The following is an 18,200-nucleotide window of genomic DNA, read 5'->3' as shown; positions in this document are numbered from 1 at the left end:
TGCAGAGAGGAGTGTGCGAGACGCTGCTTTCTCACGCAGCATGGCCCATAAAGTAACGTGGGAATGTGACATGGCATGAGCGAATTCCAACGTTAAGGGTCTTTACTGCAACGATTTCTTTCAAATCAGAACCTCGAGAGATTCTGCAAGGCAAAGAGATCTAGAAGAAAACATGCCGTGGAGTGAAATGAAGAGACGACTGCTCGAAGAGTGTCTGCTTTGCGGCACATCATCGGACCACAAAGCAACATAAATAGGCTTTTCTTCTTTTCTGACAAATGTTGAGGCTTCTACATGCACCACTGTGTTTCCATTTACAAAGATTATAATATCCACATGTAGCACTGACTTCTTACATTCTCCCTTGTATCCACATAGAAGAGGCTCAAGTGCTTAGAAAGTGTAGGATTAGTAAGAGGATAACATGAGAGGAAAGAAACAATGGTACCTGTGAAAATAATCAGTGTTTCGAAACCATGCTTCGTGCGCTAACATCTGTCACTTCCTTCTTTGCTTAATTACACGTTGCTTTGAAAATTATTCTGCGTATGAATTGTTTTAACAACTAAAATTATACATGTTCAATAATTTCATTGGAGGCCCTCGGATGAAATAATAAAATGTGAAATGCAAATCTTAAGTAAAATAGCAATTAAAACATATCATTGATGTAATTAAACCCTTAGATTACTTCTCCAAAAGGAACAGCTGTCTGCTAGGAGCCAAACCAAAAGACAAGTATAATGTGATTCAAACTCGTTTGAAAATCCTCTGGCTGCACTTGTATACATGTGAACTAATTCTACATCACATCCCTCCTCGCTAAGTGGAAACTGGTATTAAAGTACATTGTAAAAAACAGCACCACAAAAAAAAATAATAATAATAAGGCATTGAACAAACTGATCCACAAACCAGTTCGGTTTAAGCTCCTCAAGTGAGGGCTTTGTCCTAAGTTCTGAGTGGGGACTGTGGTTCCTTTCTTCGTCCTGCTATCCACAGAGCCCATCAGGGGCTAGACACTTCATCGTAATATTTATTAAACAATGATGAAAAATCAAGATGCTCAGATTCTGGTTATATCATTGTGAGCTTAGGCAAACACCTTTGCAGACTGTGCTGTATGCAGATCCAGCAAGCCTGAGTAAACCAAAGGCAGACCACACCACAAGAAGCACAATCAATTAAGTAAATGACAAAGCCTTCCTTAAAGGGATGTGTCACCAGGTTTGTTTGCTTGTTTATTTACTTGATTTTAGAGAAGGTTTCAGACCTCTCTAACATAAAACCTAAACTGGGTCGGATCCCTGCTTCTCTCCACCTTCTCTGTAAGTCAGCTGAGCAGAGTTACGATCACGGTAGGGCCACAGGTCTCACATTGGGATGGCCGAGTGGCAGAGGGCTCTCATGTAATCATGGCCTAAGCTGCTATAATGCATAAAAATGCCTCCTGGAAACATAGTCTAACCTCTACAGTAAGGTGCTAGACTAAATAGGATTTTTAAAAGTTGGAGGGGAGATGGAAGTACCCAAAGATGCAAATAAATGCAAGAGCTCAATCTTCATGCTGCAAACTCCCCCTTCACCTCCAACAGGAAGCCCTTGTCTTCCAGAGAGAGGGACAGCATCTCAGCACATCATGTAAAAGCCAATTTGGTTGAATAACCAAATAATTTTTAAAAATTAAGAGAGCCGCCCTGGCCGGTTTGGCTCAGCGGTTAGAGCGTCAGCCTGCGGTCCGGAGAGACCCGGGTTCGGTTCCCGCTAAGGGCACGTACTTCGGTTGCAGTTTGTCCCCGGCCCTGGTTGGTCGTGCGGGTGGCAGCCACTCGATGTGTTCCTTCACATCGATGTTTCTCTCTCTCTCTCTCTTCCTCTCTCTCCCTCCCACTCTATCTGTACAAAAAATGGAAAAATGTCCTCGGGTGAGGATTAAAAAAAAAAAAAAATTAAGAGAGCCTTCTCTTTTATTGTAGTGGCAAGTTGCCCAGTGCAACTAGAAGCAGACAAGGTGAGCTACAGAAATTGACCAAAATAAGTGCTCAATTTAGCAGGGACATTAAATTGACTAGACCACACAAGGAATTCTCTATGGACAGATAATCCATGATTAGCCCAGTAGTGTCTGCAGGGCTACAATCAAAGACGGAAGATGCATTTAGAAAAGAATATTCCCTGACCGTGTTTGGAAAAACACCTACTAAGGTATTATATTTAGAAAGCCATATTTACTTATTCATTTTGTAGCAGTTAAAAATCTGGTATAATTTAAAACAGAGACCTGGGGTTTCCTGTTTCAAATGAAGATAACTGAGTATTAGTTATGCCTTTAAAAAATGGGTTTGTTCTGTGGATATTATGTATTCATGTAGACCTACAAAATATTTTTAAACTCATGGTTATTTAGTGGAAATTGTTATAAGTAAAAATACTTTTTCCCTAAGTACATTTAGGTATTTTAGTGTCAGGTATAGGAAAAGATAGATCATGGAAAGTATTAGCAAACTGTAAACAAAATATCTCTCTGTGTGTCTTATTTAAGTCACTTTTATAGCAGAAAACCTCTCTTCATGTCAGCTTCTCCTTTCAATTAACTTTGAAATTGCTGTATTTGAATTATCACAGGCAGAAACAAGCCTGATTTTTTGTACAGCCATAGAAATCTGTGCAACAGACTCTTAAAACTCTATAAATAAAACATTTTTGTGAAATCCTCCAGACCTCCCTATCGGTCACAATTTCCGAGATTGTAGACGATATTTACATGTTCTAGAGACAGACTTCTGATGAATTAATTCCTATAATCCATCATTTTCCTTTTCTCTCCCCCTGCATCATGCATCATTCTCAAACTTGATCAGCTTCAGTGCTAAATTTCAGAAAACGTACGCTTTTGTGGCCACTTGCTGTACCACTTGATTTTTGTGAACTAATATCAACTCTTTCAAAATACTCAAGCTTCTTTTAACAAAATGTGACATTTTTACCTTGACCATCTTTCATTACTGCAAGCCTTTCACTGAGCTATAACATGAAGAAAGCAAATTTTGCATTCCCACGCTTATGAATGTGCAATCAAGCTTAAGCTAGGTCGATCGTCCCTTGCAGAAGAATATCTGTATATGTAAGTGAGTGCCCTTTAAAAGCACAGTGCAGTGAAAGAGTTCATACTGTGACCTTTATCATGAAGGTCAAGGTCCTTTGTTGAGCTTTCATGGTAATGAATCACATAAAAATTTTAGATCATTTCCAATAGACACAGCAACAAGAAAGAGCATGCCTTCTATGATCAGTTGTGAAGTGGCATTTGAGAGGCAGCATCCATAGCCTGGAAGGAAAGGGGAAAATATGCATCTCAAGAAGTAGCCCAAGCAAGGAGCCTGCACAAGAGGCCAGCATCTGACTGGGCCTTCAGTGTATTGTTAGGGGCAGCGAATAAACATGGGGAAGTGGATCTTGACTCAAAGTGAAATAATAACACTTTAACTAACACACATAATTTAGTACAAAACTAGCAATGTTCAAATACCTGTAGTCTAGCAATGCGCTGGGCTTATATTGTACAAAGGGAACAAAAGCAAATAAAAGTCACTTCTCAGTTTACATTTCCTCTATATTTTATGCAGAAAGGAGGTGCCATTCTGCTCCGTCTGAACAGAAGTAGGTGCCATTGCAAGAAGCTATGATTTCTTTAAAGATATTTTAGGGCTAATAAGAACAAAGGGGTTGCCAGAGATAACTGCCTTTGACTCCATCTAGCTTTGTGGGTGTGGGATACTAGATCCTGCTGGTCAGTCTCACAGTCTTGCCCAGTGTTTTCTAGGAAGCTACATATCCTGGACCTTTAAGGTCCCGAGGGGGAGAAGACCTGGATGTGGGATATTACTCTGCCAGCTACAAGGTTTTATGTATGTAACTAGTTTTCTCTGAGCCCTGATTTTTTTATTTGGAAAAATCAGGAATATATGAGATGACATTTCTAAAATATTTTGCAATTTCCAATGTCTCACACAAAAATAAGGTATTTTGTAATACTGTCCATATCTTCATACATCCTGATCTATTTAAACTACCAATTGCCAGGTTTTACTTGCTCCTAAGTTTATCCACAGTGACACAAACAATTTTTAGTATGTTGTATCAACTCTGATTAACCTCCACAGAATTCCTTTGACAACATGTTTTGACTTTACTGTCTTTCTCCTTGACCTTTCTGGACCCTCAGTGGTCTGGTTTCTTTGCAGGAATCTCTTCTATGGTCCCTGTTGATACTGTATATCATAGCTTTTGGTCAGCGGGATTCCATTGTGTGTGATGTTTCAGTCATACATATGGGGCTGACAACACTGAGTCTGTTTCTGTTTTGGAATGACCTTTGCTGTATCTAACACTGTCTTTAGCTCTATTCTTTCACACGTCAGCTAAGCCTTTGAGAAAATGTTGAGTTACATTAACTTCAGAATTCTATTTATACAACATAACATTATATATGTCTTTTTTCCTTCCATGTGTTGTAATTTTCAGGCTAAACATAGAATTAAATTTGCTATGAGTTTATCTTCAATTACTTTTCATGCTCATAATAATCTCTTAATAGTACTCTCATGGTTGGCTGAGAGAATATGACCACAACATTATGAAACTCAAGAGTGCTAATGAACGAGAGAAGGGTTATTCAAAGACAAAAACGCTCCTCTGTCTCTTAAGAAACACTTAGTACTAAATAAGAATAAAGAAAATAAAGACCTATCATTTATTACTTAACAATGAGCAAAAAAGTTATGTAAATGGAGTCTTGTCATTAAATTCTATTTGTGTCCAGAGATCCTGAGCTCAAAAGCTGGCCCAGCCGCCCACCCACAACTTGCTACTGGCCAAGTTCATTAATCTTTCTCACGTTGTGTTTTCCCATCCCCACATACAAGTAATAATGTAAACATCTTCACTGCCTAGCAGGTGTACAGGAAGAATAAATAAAATAAATTTTAATTACTCTTAGTGTAGTGTGTGGCATGCAGTAGGTGCTCGATAAAAGTTAATTATTTTGTTATGTAACACAGGATTTCAATGTAAACTGAAACATGACAACACAAGATAACATGCCTAAATAATAACTAAAGTATACTGAGATTAATTTCATTTGATATTATGCAGTGTCAGGATATCTAAGACGATCTAACAATTATTAAGTTTATCAAAACGAGTTAAAAATAAAACACAAATATGCCAAGTAGAATTAATATAAAGTAATATTTATATTTAATATAAAATATTAATTTAAAAATAATTTTAAATATAACAAAACATAAAATGACATTTGCCCTGCCCTGGCCGGTTTGGCTCATCGGTTAGAGCGTTGGCCTGCGGTCCGGAGAGACCCAGGTTCGGTTCCTGCTAAGGGCACGTATCTTGGTTGCAGTTTGTCTCAGGCCCTGGTTGGGTGTGTGGGTGGCAACCACTCGATGTGTCCCTTTCATGTCAATGTTTCTCTCTCTCTCTCCCCCTCCCTCCCTCCCACTCTATCTGAACAAAATATCGAAAAATGTCCTAGGGTGAGGATAAAAAAAAAAAAAAAAAAAGACATTTGCCCTGATTGTTATATTACTCGAGAATAGAACTCCCCGCACCCCTGAAACTTCTGTTGATGTCAACAATGAAAAATAGTTCAGCCGCTGTGAAAAGCAGTATGAATCTTCCTCAAGACATTAAAAATGGAACTGCCTTATGACCCAGCAAGCTCACTTCTACACAGTTACCCAAAAGAACTAAAACCAGGATCTTGAGGAGATATCAGTGCTTGGTGCTTAAAGAGCAGAATTTCACACGCACAAAAATACTACTAGCTCTCAATGAGGGTCCTTATCCATCTGAACTGAACCTCTGTTACGGAGAACTAAATAAAAGCTTGGAGATATATTCAAAGACAGGACATAAGAATTTCACAGGTGAAATGGAAAATCTTTTTGTAAAATTTCTTTTAAAATGTCAGAGCAAGTAAAGATTCAAAAGTCTTTTATATATTCTTCATACTTGAACTTGAAATCAACTCTTTCTCTATAAGCTGCTGGAATACTCAAAAAATTTGAGTTCTTTTACTGTCCACAAACATGTTCCTTACTGTATAAATAATATTTCATTAGCATCACACTTCATTGACATTTTTAATAAGGTTGAGCTCAGAGAAGCAGCCAAAGCTCCGGAATAACAAGGAGAGAAATGAGCGTGGGAAGGGAACTCAGTGAAAGGCCTGGAAAGTGAGACCTTCACTGGAACCTCACTCCCTCACCAAATAGGACACTTACAGCAATTATGGGAAGAAGGGACTGTCACCCCTTTCTTAGAGGAGGAGACAAATTCAGAAATAGCACCTGACTTGTCATCCAGAGAGATATTGGCAGGCAGATAACCAACTTCATGATTCTAAAATCAATACATTACCTATACTTACAGCTACAATCCTGATAAAACACCTCCATTAAAAACATGCACACTTTGTGGCCAAAGGTTTATAAAGTGTAGTTTGAATATGAAGATCAACATATTACTTTAAATAGCTATTATTTTCAAATACACTTAGGAATTTAATTGACAATGCATATTTTCTAAGCACTCCAAAGAAACCAAGCCCCTCCCTCATCCCTTTCCCTCAGCTTGGGCTGGCATTCCTGCCTTAGAGGAGACAGACATTGGGATAAACTGGAAAAGCCACATGGGAAGGAAAATAAAGGTTGTGCTTCTACCATAAAAGAGTAGATGGCTCCTTTGTGCCACAACAATACCCTCCTGGAAGCACGTGGCCAATAGGTTAACGTTGATGGGAAATAGAAATAAACAAACTAAAATACTGAAGAACTGACATTAGGCTCACTGAAGATTTACATGACATTTCTTTGGATTTGAAAACTGTTATATTTGTTTCATAAACTTCAATTCTGTGAACTTAGACATAAATAAAGCAATAACATTAACATTCTAGGAAGACATTCAATTTTTACTTTTATAGTCACGTCTATCTCATACATGCATATATACAATCCAGTGACTACACCAAAAATATGCTACAATTTCCTTAGTATAATTTTCCTTTCATTAAATGGTTTGTAAATGTAATTATTGAAGTTAATTTGAAATAAGAAAATGAATGATTTGACAAGTTTTCTCATATATAATATATATATATTGCAAAGTTTTAGAAACTAAAGTGTAAGATGAACTCAGGTTCTCACCTCTGAGGCTGCCCAGCTGACTAGACAGCCCGATCTGGGGCATGAAGATCCCAGGCTCAGACTCTAAGCCTCCGGGAACAGGAAATGATATATTTCAGCAAAGAATAAAGCTACCACATTTGAACTGTTTTCCAAGAACAAGAGAACGTTCACTGATTTACCTTTCATGTCTGAAATATCAATAAACATGTTATCGCAATTGGACGTTAAGATTTTTCATGGTTGAAATTTAGTTCGGGCCAACCTGGAGAGAAGTGCCTCTGTAATCAGTAACAGCTTCTATTGAAGCTACTGCAATATCTGCCGGTGCAGAGGAAAGAAATCTAATTGGAAATCCCAATAACAAAGGACTCCTTGGGTCAAAGTAATATCTGGCAAAGCACCTCATAACCTCTTCTTCTCTCCAAATTTCCCAAGGCGGTCTGGGGTGTGTGGTTTTTGCTTCTCACACACAAAAAACAAGCTTTCCAGCAGCACAAAAGCATCGCACAGCTTCATCAGCTAAGAGATCAAACTGCTGCAAAGAGCAACCGGAAAGATTCGTGCACAAGGATGCCAGCCAGACCTTCCCATGCCAAACTTCCCCCACTGTCTCTGCATCCGCTCTGAGGTGCCAGCCCCAGGGGAAGGCAAAAGAGGTACAAGTCACCCTGGCAGGCGGCACAGGAGGAACAACAATGAGCTTTTGGGAGGGAGCTCGTACACGTGGAGTTTTACTGGAGGGTTTAAAGTGTTTAAAGAAACATGACTTGCTAAAGCAGAAGAAAAACAAAACATAGTTGTCTTTTATTCCCTCTGGATCGGCACCTTTGTGCGCTGACAATGATCCCATCAAGTTTCTCACTCCCCAGTGTCTCAGGTTCATCCTGCATTCTATACCTTGGTGTGGGTTCAGTATAGCAACTGCATCCAATGTCCCCAAACCAAATATATGGACCAGAGTTAAGCAGGCTGAAGTTGTCATAGCTCAGAAATGGAAACACAAAAACTCCTGGGGCAGAATATTGAATTCAAAGTGCTTCCAGGATACTCTAAAATTCCAGTATTTCCTGCAAACATTCTCCTTAACCAGAGAAATCTGATTCACAGAAGCTATTGTACACATAGCATCTAGTGCCTGGACACGTCATGTTTACAGAGCATTGCATATCTACAGTGCATGTAGTGTGCACAGATAACCTAGTGTCCGCAGAGCATCTAATGTTTGCACGTGTCCTGTTCACGGGGCACTTCGTATTTGTGGGGCTCTAAGTATTCGCAGTGTATCTTGTGTGTTCAGGGCACTGGGTATGAAAACATCTAGCGTGTGCTGACTCTGCGCTCCCAGTTCTAGGTTGTGGTCTGGGGAGGAGGACTCTACTCACCACATTGCAGCCCGCGCAGTCGGGCCCATTCTCGCAAGTCCTGCGGCGAGCTTGAATGCCGCCCCCGCACTGGGCTGTGCACCGTTCCCAAGGACCCCAGCCTGTCCAGAACACGTGTGGGGGGCACAGCAGGTGCTCATTGCAGTATCTATAACGGGGAAAGCAAGAGGAAAAGGAAAGTGCTCAGTGGAATGTGAGGCCCCAGACCTTCCAGGCTCCGCCCCTGCACCAGATGTCGAACGCATGGGCATGCTCGGCGTGGAGGGGCTTTGTATTTGAAGTGGTTGCTCAGTACGGAAGGCAGATGTGACGCTGGCCATGCTGTGTGTGCACAGACAATGGGATGCATGGGAGGCGGTGAAGAAAATGCTAAACTCACAATGCGGAATGGATCTTCCTGTGCAGCCAATTAGAGGAGAAACAAACAAAACAAAACCCTTCAAATAGACACCCAAAAATGAGAACACACAAAAAATACCTAGGTCAGGGATTCATCTTCTAAACATAAACATTGAAAGATAAAGCAGGCTATGAATACAAAGTCAGCAAAAGTGTATTTGGATTTCAGTTTTCATCCATGAATCAAGTAAGGCTCATAATCCTATTAATATAATAAGTTAAAGAAAAGTTAAAGCCTCGTTTTAGCATTAAGCTTCATGCCATATACTGCTCGGGTTATTGCATTTTAAAATTTATTTGCAGACTTCCAGAATAATGGCCAACCTTAGCTCTAGACTACTGGTTATCTAAAAAGAGCTGAATTACTATTTACAAGTACTAGTCCTATTTTTATGACTGAACATATTTCTGTTCTTCTACATCTACATTCATATTGCTGATTTTTAGCCAAATAAACAAGGGCTTCGTAAATGGTATGTGAGTCATTCTTTGATAGTACAAGTGAAATGAGGGAAACAAACAAAACCGAGAAACAGCCCGGTGTTCTACAGGTTGCAGCCCAGAGGGAGGAAGGTGCTACTCTGAACATAGCCAACTTTAGTGAGACACACCAAGCACTTTGAATGACTATTTAAGTGCCATAGTCCACCCATTAAGCACAAATTTGGCTTCTAGAGTAGACTAGAATGTAAGATGTTTCTGTCTTTCTCCCACCCATGCCATCTGCCTTTAGAAACAGGAGGCAGAGGGTCCTATTTACGAGGCTGTCAGTTACCTTTAATGTCATCACACTCAATAAACAGATAATTCTGAAGGGCACTATGCAAAGGGCATTACAAAGAGTGCTTCCGTCACAGAGGTTTCCAACCGAGATGAATACCGGGAAGTGGACACAGTCCAGGATGTGCAGGACAGCCCGCCCTATCTGTGCGTGGAAAACAGGGGCCAATGGCAGTTGGTTTCCAGAAACCAGGAAAAGTAATTTAGGGAGCATAATTTCCTGACAGCAAATACTGACAAGGTTCAACAGTTTCTTCATCAAACCAAGAAAACTCCATAGGGATTGTGAGGGCTTGGGGAACAGTCACAGTGATGAAAAGTAAAAAACTGAAGGGAGTCAATAAGATGAGGTGTGTGGAGCATTGACTGATGTTCTAGAAAACAATGGAAAGTAGAAATGGCAAGAGAGAAGCAACGGAGGTCACAGAGGTAAAAAGAAGAGAAAAAGGTGACAGAAAGTTGAACTTTATTTACAAGGAACTAAGAAAATCCCACAGAACTCCAGAGACAAGAGAGTACCATCCGAGTAAGAGTGGATGTGGATGATGGTCTTCAGGGTTTGGTGGCTCATGCCCCCTGGACATTGGAGCCCCTGAGATTTGAGGCGTTCTCTGTGCCTTGGGCGTGGGGCCCCGGTCTCCACAGACAGGGGAAGTGAGGCCACCAGCAGGAATTGCTGATAGAGCAAATACCAGCAGGAGAATCTAGACTGCAAGAACTGAAGAGAGACGGTCCAAGCGAGACAAACATGATGGTAGTGGAAGGACGAGAGGACGGGACCCCCATGGATTTGGTATAGTGGGAATAAGTACAGAAACTGTGTGAATGTGCAGAAAAAGTAACAGATGGTAGAGTCAGAAGTCAGCCTCTCAAGTAGAAACGGGAGGCATGCTTACTTCCCAGGAGAGAGAGCTGATAGGTCCTGGCAGAAGAAGCCTCCGGAAGGTCAAGAACCAATCAGGCAAATGCTCTAAGTTCTCTAAATTTTCACATAAACGAATAGCCCATGGAACTAAAGAGTCTTCACGCTTCTTCGTTTTTTTCCACTTTTGAGGCAAAAAGAAACATTAGGTTTCCCTTTCAAGAAGTCACACGGTCTCCCAGGGCCCTGGCTTTCAGCTCTCTGGGTCATGGCCACAGAAGGGGAGGAGCTGCTCAGTGAGATGTTAGGTGACCTCTAGATAAAGAAGCCAAAATTAAATGGAGGATACAATAGATTAAAGGAATGTGACCTTAGGAAGCATGTGCAAATGTGTAGAGTTACAATCAGTGAAGCATCCGACTGCTCAGATATTACTAACATATGTGTTGGTTTATGGACAGTTCCAAGAGGAAATTGCCATTTATTTTAAGAACATGTTTGAAGGCAGTAAGTCAAGAAAACTCAGAACATCAGAACTCTCAGCATGTAATTCAAATTCTCCATGTGCAGTTTCTCTCACTGTGGGTATAATGAGAAGTAGAAAACCACCTCCTGTGTCCAAGCCGATCCACCGACATTTGAAAGGGGTGGACATCCTAGAGGCCTTGGCCCTAATTTCAGCTTTCAAAAACACAAACAAACAATAAAAGAGTAGGGAGAGCAAAGAAAATAGAAGACCTTTGACTTTTAATAAGAAGCACAAAACTGAGCTACCATTTCCCCATAGCAAAATAAATCATAATGCACAAAAACTTTCTCACATTTGACTGTAGCAGGCCACCTTTGAAAACACCCCGCATGTGGTTATAGCTAAAAATCTATTTCAGGAGAACCTGGAAGCTGCAAGGAGCACAGAACTTTCAACCAGTGTTAATCAATTCCATATCTGGCTGCGTTTGAAGGTTGACTGCACCATGCTTTTCTTTTCTTTCTCTGTAGTGGCCCCAGGAAAAAAGCTACACCATGGTTTTCTGAATATGTCACCCTCTGCAAGGGAGGTCAGAAGGAAAGCAGAAATTTGTAGGCTCTCTTTTTCCCTTTATGTCTGCTTTAAAAAAAAAAGTAATACAAATGCCCCCCTTTTTCCCCATTGACCCCCCTCTTTTAAGCTCCCACCCCCCTACTGCTTTCCCCAACCTACTGTCTGTGCCAATTGGTTGTGCATATATGCATATAAGTTCTTTGGTTTATCTCTCCCCACCCCTCCCACGCCCCATTCCTCTGAGGTTGTCAGTCTGTTCCCTACTTCCATGATTCTGGATCTGTTCTGGTCTACAGTTTATTTTGTTAATTATGCTCCACAAATAAGTGAGATCATATAGTACTTGCCTTTCGCTGACTGGCTTATTTTGTTTAGCATAATGCTCTCAAGGTTCCTCCTTGTCATCTCAAGGGGTAAGAGATCTCTCTTTCTTACAGCTGCATAGTGTTCCATTGTATGTATGTACGTCAGCTTTTTTACCCACTCATCTACTGATGGGCACTTGGGCTGTTTCCAGATCCTAGCTATTGTAAATAGTGCTGCTATGAACATAGGCGTGCATACATTCTTCCTGATTGGTGTCTCAGGCTTCTTACGATATATTCCAAGAAGTGGTATCACTGGGTCAAATGGAAATTCCATTTTTAATTTTTTGAGAAAAGTCCAAGCCCAGATGGCTTCACAGGGAGTTTTACTAAACATTTAAAGAAGAACTAACACCCATTCTCCTCAAACTATTCCAAAAAATTCAAGAGGAAGGAGGACTTCCAAACTCTTTTTATGAGGCTAGCATAATCCTAATTTTAAAACCAGATAAAGATACTATGAAGAAAGAAAACTACAGGCCAATATCCCTGATGAACATAGATGCCAAAATACTCAACAAAATATTAGCAAATCTAATCCAGTAATATTTTTTAAAAAGTATTCACCATGACCGTGTGGGATTCATCCCAGGGGTGTAAAGCTGGTACAATATTCACAAATAAATAAATGTGATACCCCACATAAACAAAATAAAATATAAAAACTATATGATCATATCAATAGACACTGAAAAAACATTTGACAAAATCCAATACCCATTTCTGATAAAAACGCTCAGTAAAGGGGGAACAGAGGGATTATATCAACATAATAAAGGCTATATATAAAAAACCTACTGCTAACATCATACTCAATGGGCAAAAACTAAAAGCATTTCCCTTAAGAACAGGAACAAGACAGGTATGCCCACTATCACCATTCTTATTTAACATAGTACTGGAAGTCTTAGCCACAGCAACTAGACAAGAAGAAAAAATAAAAGGGATCCAAATTGGAAAGGAGGAAGTGAAACTATCATTATTCACAGATGACATGATATTGTATACAGAACACCCTAAAGACTCCATAAAAAATCTACCAGATCTAATAAATGAATTTGGCAAAATAACATGACACTCAATTAACATCAAGAAATCAATGGCATTCTTGGACACCAATAATAAACACTCAGAAAGGGAAACTAAAAAAAAAAAGAATCCCATTTACCATTGCAACAAAAAAGTAAAATAAAATATCTAGGAATAAACTTAAGCAAGGAGGTATGTCTGGGTTTTTATTCACAAATGCAGCCAGAGAGTCGGCTCACAGGCAAAGCCTTTGCAAGCCCCTAACTGATTCTTTGCCATTTCAAGTGCCCTCTGGTCTCCTGACTCTCGTATCCCAACTAACTTGTGCTCCTAAGAGATGCATTTCTTGGTCACAAACAAAAATGGAAATTGAAAGTTAGTGACCTTGGAAATTGCTTGTTCAAGGATTTTTTTTTTTTTTTAATTTATGGGTCAGATACCTGCACAACGAACTAGTTGCTGGGTCCTCATTGCTCTAGTCCTCTCCATGCAGCTGTTTTTTTTTGTGTTTTTTTTTTTTTTACCAAATAACAAGTAAACATTTTTGAAATTTTATGGGCTCTCTTAGATCTCTAGTATCTTAAATCACTGACAGTCACAGATGCGTTTCATGATGCATTAAAAATTAAGATTTTAATTTTGCCCATGAGTGCTCACTCTCATTTTGCATTTAAAAGTTAATTAATAATCCAGTAATATTTCCCCATAAATTATCCATTTTTCCACAAACCTTGTCTCTGTGAAAAGAAATGCCTTTCATAAACCCGTATAGACTAGATTCTCAACTATGTATAGTTTTGTTTTTTGTTTTTTCTTATTTCTTTATGCTGTAAATTGTGTTCTGTTCTTGTTAGGTCCATGATAGCTTCTCACTGCAACCTGTTAGCCTGAGCCAATCAGAGCCCTGTCAGAACTAGTTTCTCCTTGGTTCTCTCTAAGTGATTGTCCCTTTGCTGGGCCATAATAAAATAATGGCATATTATGTGCACTGGAGAATCTGTACATACACTGCATCCACCATAATATTAATTTTTATCTCAAGAGAAAGCTAAGATAACCCATTAAGGGAGAGTAGTAACTTGCAAAGAGCTCACTAAGGATTAAGTAAACACATTCATGAAGACAATGAATAATCGTATAATAATAACCAGCCATTCATTCCTTTCACTTAACTCTAACCTGGTGCCCATGACCCTTACCTCCCGGAATTCACACCTGTATAAATCCCTCCCATTCAGTGTTAGGGAAACCTGCGACTTGTTCCTAACTAATAGAATGTGACAAAAAATGATAGGATATCAGTTCCATATTAGGTTACATAAGACCATAATACCCTATTTCAGGAAAACTCTCCTGTGCTGGTTTTGAAGAAGTAAGCAGTCAGGTTAGAAATGCTCAGGAGGCAAGAAACTGAGGGCACCTGCTGGCTGACAGATTCAGACAAACAGCACAAAAGGAACTGAACTCTGCCAACAACCATGGGCTTTGGGAAGCAGACCCTTCTCCAGTTGAGCTTCAGATGAGACCACAGCCATGGTCTACACCTTGGTGGCAGCCTTGTGAGAGGCTGCAAAGGATGCACATAAATTGTGTCCAGTCTACAAACCCATAGAAACCATGTGGGGCTTTAAGCAGCTGAGTTTATGTGACATTATTATATATTAACTAGTGAAACAGAATTTGGCACCTGTAGTACTACTATATGAAATGTAGTACTACTATAAGAAATACCTAAACATGTAAAAACAGCTTTGGGACCAGGGGTTAGGTAGAAGCAAGTAGGAATTTGAGGATCAAGGTAGAGAAAACCTAAATCATCTCGAACAGACTGTGAGTATAAATCTAGACTTTGTGAATGCTGCCAGTGAGCATTTAGAAGGAAAGAGGATAAAGAACCAAAATTCAACTTCAAAATGAACCCAACCAGAAAATGGGCCAAGGTCTTGAATAGACATTTCCAAAAAAGATTACAGATGGCCAATAGCAGGTGAGAAGAAGCTCAGCAGCATTAGTCCTTAGGGATATGCAAATCAAAACCACAATGCGGAACCTCTTTATACCTACTAGGATGGCAATAAAAGAGAAAAAATAAAGTAATAAGGATTGTTGGTGAGGAGGTGAAAACAATCGTAACCTTTGTATTGCTGGTAGGAAGGCAAAATGGGCCAGCCATTGTGGAACACAGCTTAGAAGTTCCTCAGAAATCTACACAGAGTTAACATATGACTCAGCAATTATACTCCAAGGTAAGTCTGCACAAGAAATCAAGCAGGGACTTGAACAGACACTCATATGACAGAGTTTACTGCAGTGGTATTTACAATAGACAACAGGTGGAAATAACCCAAATGTCAACTGATGGGTAAAGGGTTAAATTCAATATGCTATAGCCATGCAGTTGAATATTATTCAGCCATAAAAAAGGAAATGAAGTTCTGATACATGCTATGACAAGGAATAACCTTGAAAACATTATGCTCAGTGAGACAGCCAGACAGAAGGGGCCAAACGTTGTATCATTCTACCTAGAATAGACAAACTCATAGAGACAGAACACAGATTAGAGGTTACCAGGGACTGGAAAGGAGAAATAAAGAGTTGTTGCTTCATGGCTAAAGAATTTCTGTTTGGGGCGATGAAGTTTTGGAAATAGTAGCAATGATTGCGCAATACTGTGAATGAATTCACGTCACTGAACTGTACACTTAAAAATTGTTAATTGGCAAATTTTATGTTATATATATTTTATCACAATAAAAAAAATTAAAAAGGAAAAAAAGAGCACATTACTGGAAACTGGAAGAAGAAAGAGCCTTGTCATACAAAGCAGAAAGCTTCCAAAATTGTTGCTGAAGTGATATAGAAAGGAGAACACGTAAGTGTAAAGTAGTTATGCCGTTGAAGAAATTCCCAGGAAAAGCATTGGAGGTGCTGCCTGGTTTCTTCTTCCTGTTTATTGTTAAATGTCAGAGAAAGAAAAATGTTCTAGGAAGAAACAGTAAACAGAAGGAACCAGGACAGAATAGTTTTAACAATTCTGAGCCTCTCCTGAGGGCAGAGATGCTAAAATTAATAGCTCCTGAGCACACCAGAAATGGCTGACCGAGTAAAAAGCTGAGGATGTGACTGTATAACCTTTTGTTAAAACCTCAGAAGGAGCAAATGAGCAGAGCAGTACTCAGTCACACAAAGGGTCAAGAGGTCAAGAGTAAAGACACGCCTCACAGGTTTTCTCATCACAAGCAGGCTGTTGTCCCTCAACCATCTCGCAGGATCCCCAGGTAGAGCAGGGCCATCGCACAAACGCCTGTGGGTATAGATTTGTTCAGTGAAGTAAACACCAAGGAAGGCCATGGACAATCCAGAGTTTATTCCAGCAAAGTGCAAGCCTGGATTGGAAGGTCCATGGGAAGTGCAGATGAAATGAGACTCTAGAAAGTCCAAAATTCTGCTGGCAGAAAGCAGACTGATGGAAGGACCCAGACGCAAGCACGTCCTACCTTTTAAGAAAAAAGAGGAAAGATTCAGGGAGCAGAACTGAGAACCCGGAAGACAGAGCCCAGAACCAGGGGAAATTATGCCCAGGCATTGAAACCTAATTGAAAACCTCCCAATACCTGTCTGGCTAGATTTCAGAATTTCTGTGGAGCAGTGGTTACAATGCACTTCCCATTTTCCCTTTTTCAACAGAAATGTCTCTAGCTGGTGCCCTCTGCCTGTCCTGCCACTGCATGTTGGGTGTGTTTGTGGCAGATAACTTGTCTCTCATTTTAGAGGTTGGCACACTGAGAGGAACCACATGGGGAAGAAACTTCTATCACATTTAGGCCTAATTTACATGATAAGGGTCAGTACTTTGGTGAGATGATTTAAGGGCACAGTATGAGTGGGAACTTTGGGAGTGGGTGAAATGCATTTTGTATGTGGAAGGGATGCAAATGACTGAGGGACAGATACTCTACAGACCATGGTAGATACTCTAAGGTGACTCCAGTGATCCCTGCCTCCTGGTATCCATGCCCTATGTAAAGCCCCACTCTTGAGTGTAGACAGAGCCTGTGACTCACTTCTAACCAAAAGAATATGGTTAGCTGATGGCAAGTCATTCTGTGATGACATTATATAGCAGTGCAATGCCTATCTTGCAAGGAGACACTCTTTCTTACTAGATTTGAGGAAGTGACCATAATGAGAAGGCTCATTGGGTACTAACAACTAACAGGAAACTGAAGTCCTCAGTTTGACAGTCCACGGGGAACTGAATGCTGACAACAACCATGTGATCTTGGAAGAAAATCCTTCCCCTTTTGAGCCTGAGATGAGATGTCAGCTCTGGCCAAGCAGAGAACCCAGGTAAGTCACAGTGCAAAGCCCTGATCCACCGAGGCTGAGAGATACAAAATGTGTGTGGTTTTAAACCTTTAAGTTTTTAGAACTGTTTTATAGAGCAGGAGAAAGCTCTCACACATAATGACATTTGCCTCTGGATAATAGTCACATGAATAGCCACAGCTTCATCCTTGTTGGTGGACCTTGGGGAATCAGGCTTCTGCTCAGTTCTTGATACTCATGAAAATCATTTCCAGGTAATTTAAAACAGACACAAAGTGTCCATAACTTTTAGAGTACATATGAAAAATAAGTTAGGTGTTTTCTTTATCAATTACTTCAGAAGAAATTATTGGAATATTTCTGAGATTTTTGTTGTAATAAAGCTCTCATTGAATTATTCCCCATATTGAAGATTTGGTCTCAAATGAAAAGTCACTAACTTTAATCCTGGCTTTAACGAGGGAAATTTTTGGGGAGAAGCAATGTAGTCACTTGAGGCCTCTCAGGAGTTCTTAGGACTGATGGAGTTTACATAAGCATGATGGGATTGTGTTAATGGTTGCGGATGCTTATTCCTTGGTCTTTTGTTTCTTCCCATGGCGACCAGGTTTCCTTTAATCTTCAGTTTAATTCTCAAATGTTTGAAATGGGTGGTGTTCCTTTCTATTACTTAGGTGGAGAGACCTCTCATAGAACATGGCCAATCTAAGAACTATTTGCTTGTGAAGACTGAAAAAGAGATATCATGTACTTGGCTTTTCTAGTTTTCATTAACCTCCTGCTACGCCACTAGAAAGGCTA

The 18,200-nt window shown here is 40.0% G+C and overlaps 1 protein-coding gene across 1 annotated transcript in view; it reads right to left on the bottom strand.

Moving 5' to 3' along the window:
* The window catches only part of SEMA5A (semaphorin 5A), a 428,940-nt gene that overhangs the window by 40,980 nt on the left and 369,760 nt on the right, over positions 1-18,200 (bottom strand). Inside the window, exon 16 of the mRNA XM_036280207.1 lies at positions 8,591-8,738. Coding sequence (XP_036136100.1) covers positions 8,591-8,738 — 148 coding nt within the window. The remainder of the gene's footprint in view (positions 1-8,590; positions 8,739-18,200) is intronic.

This window comes from Molossus molossus, unplaced genomic scaffold (genome assembly GCF_014108415.1).
Source record: "Molossus molossus isolate mMolMol1 unplaced genomic scaffold, mMolMol1.p scaffold_m16_p_3, whole genome shotgun sequence".
Lineage (NCBI taxonomy): Eukaryota > Metazoa > Chordata > Mammalia > Chiroptera > Molossidae > Molossus > Molossus molossus.
This window is presented reverse-complemented; position numbering and strand designations above follow the sequence as displayed.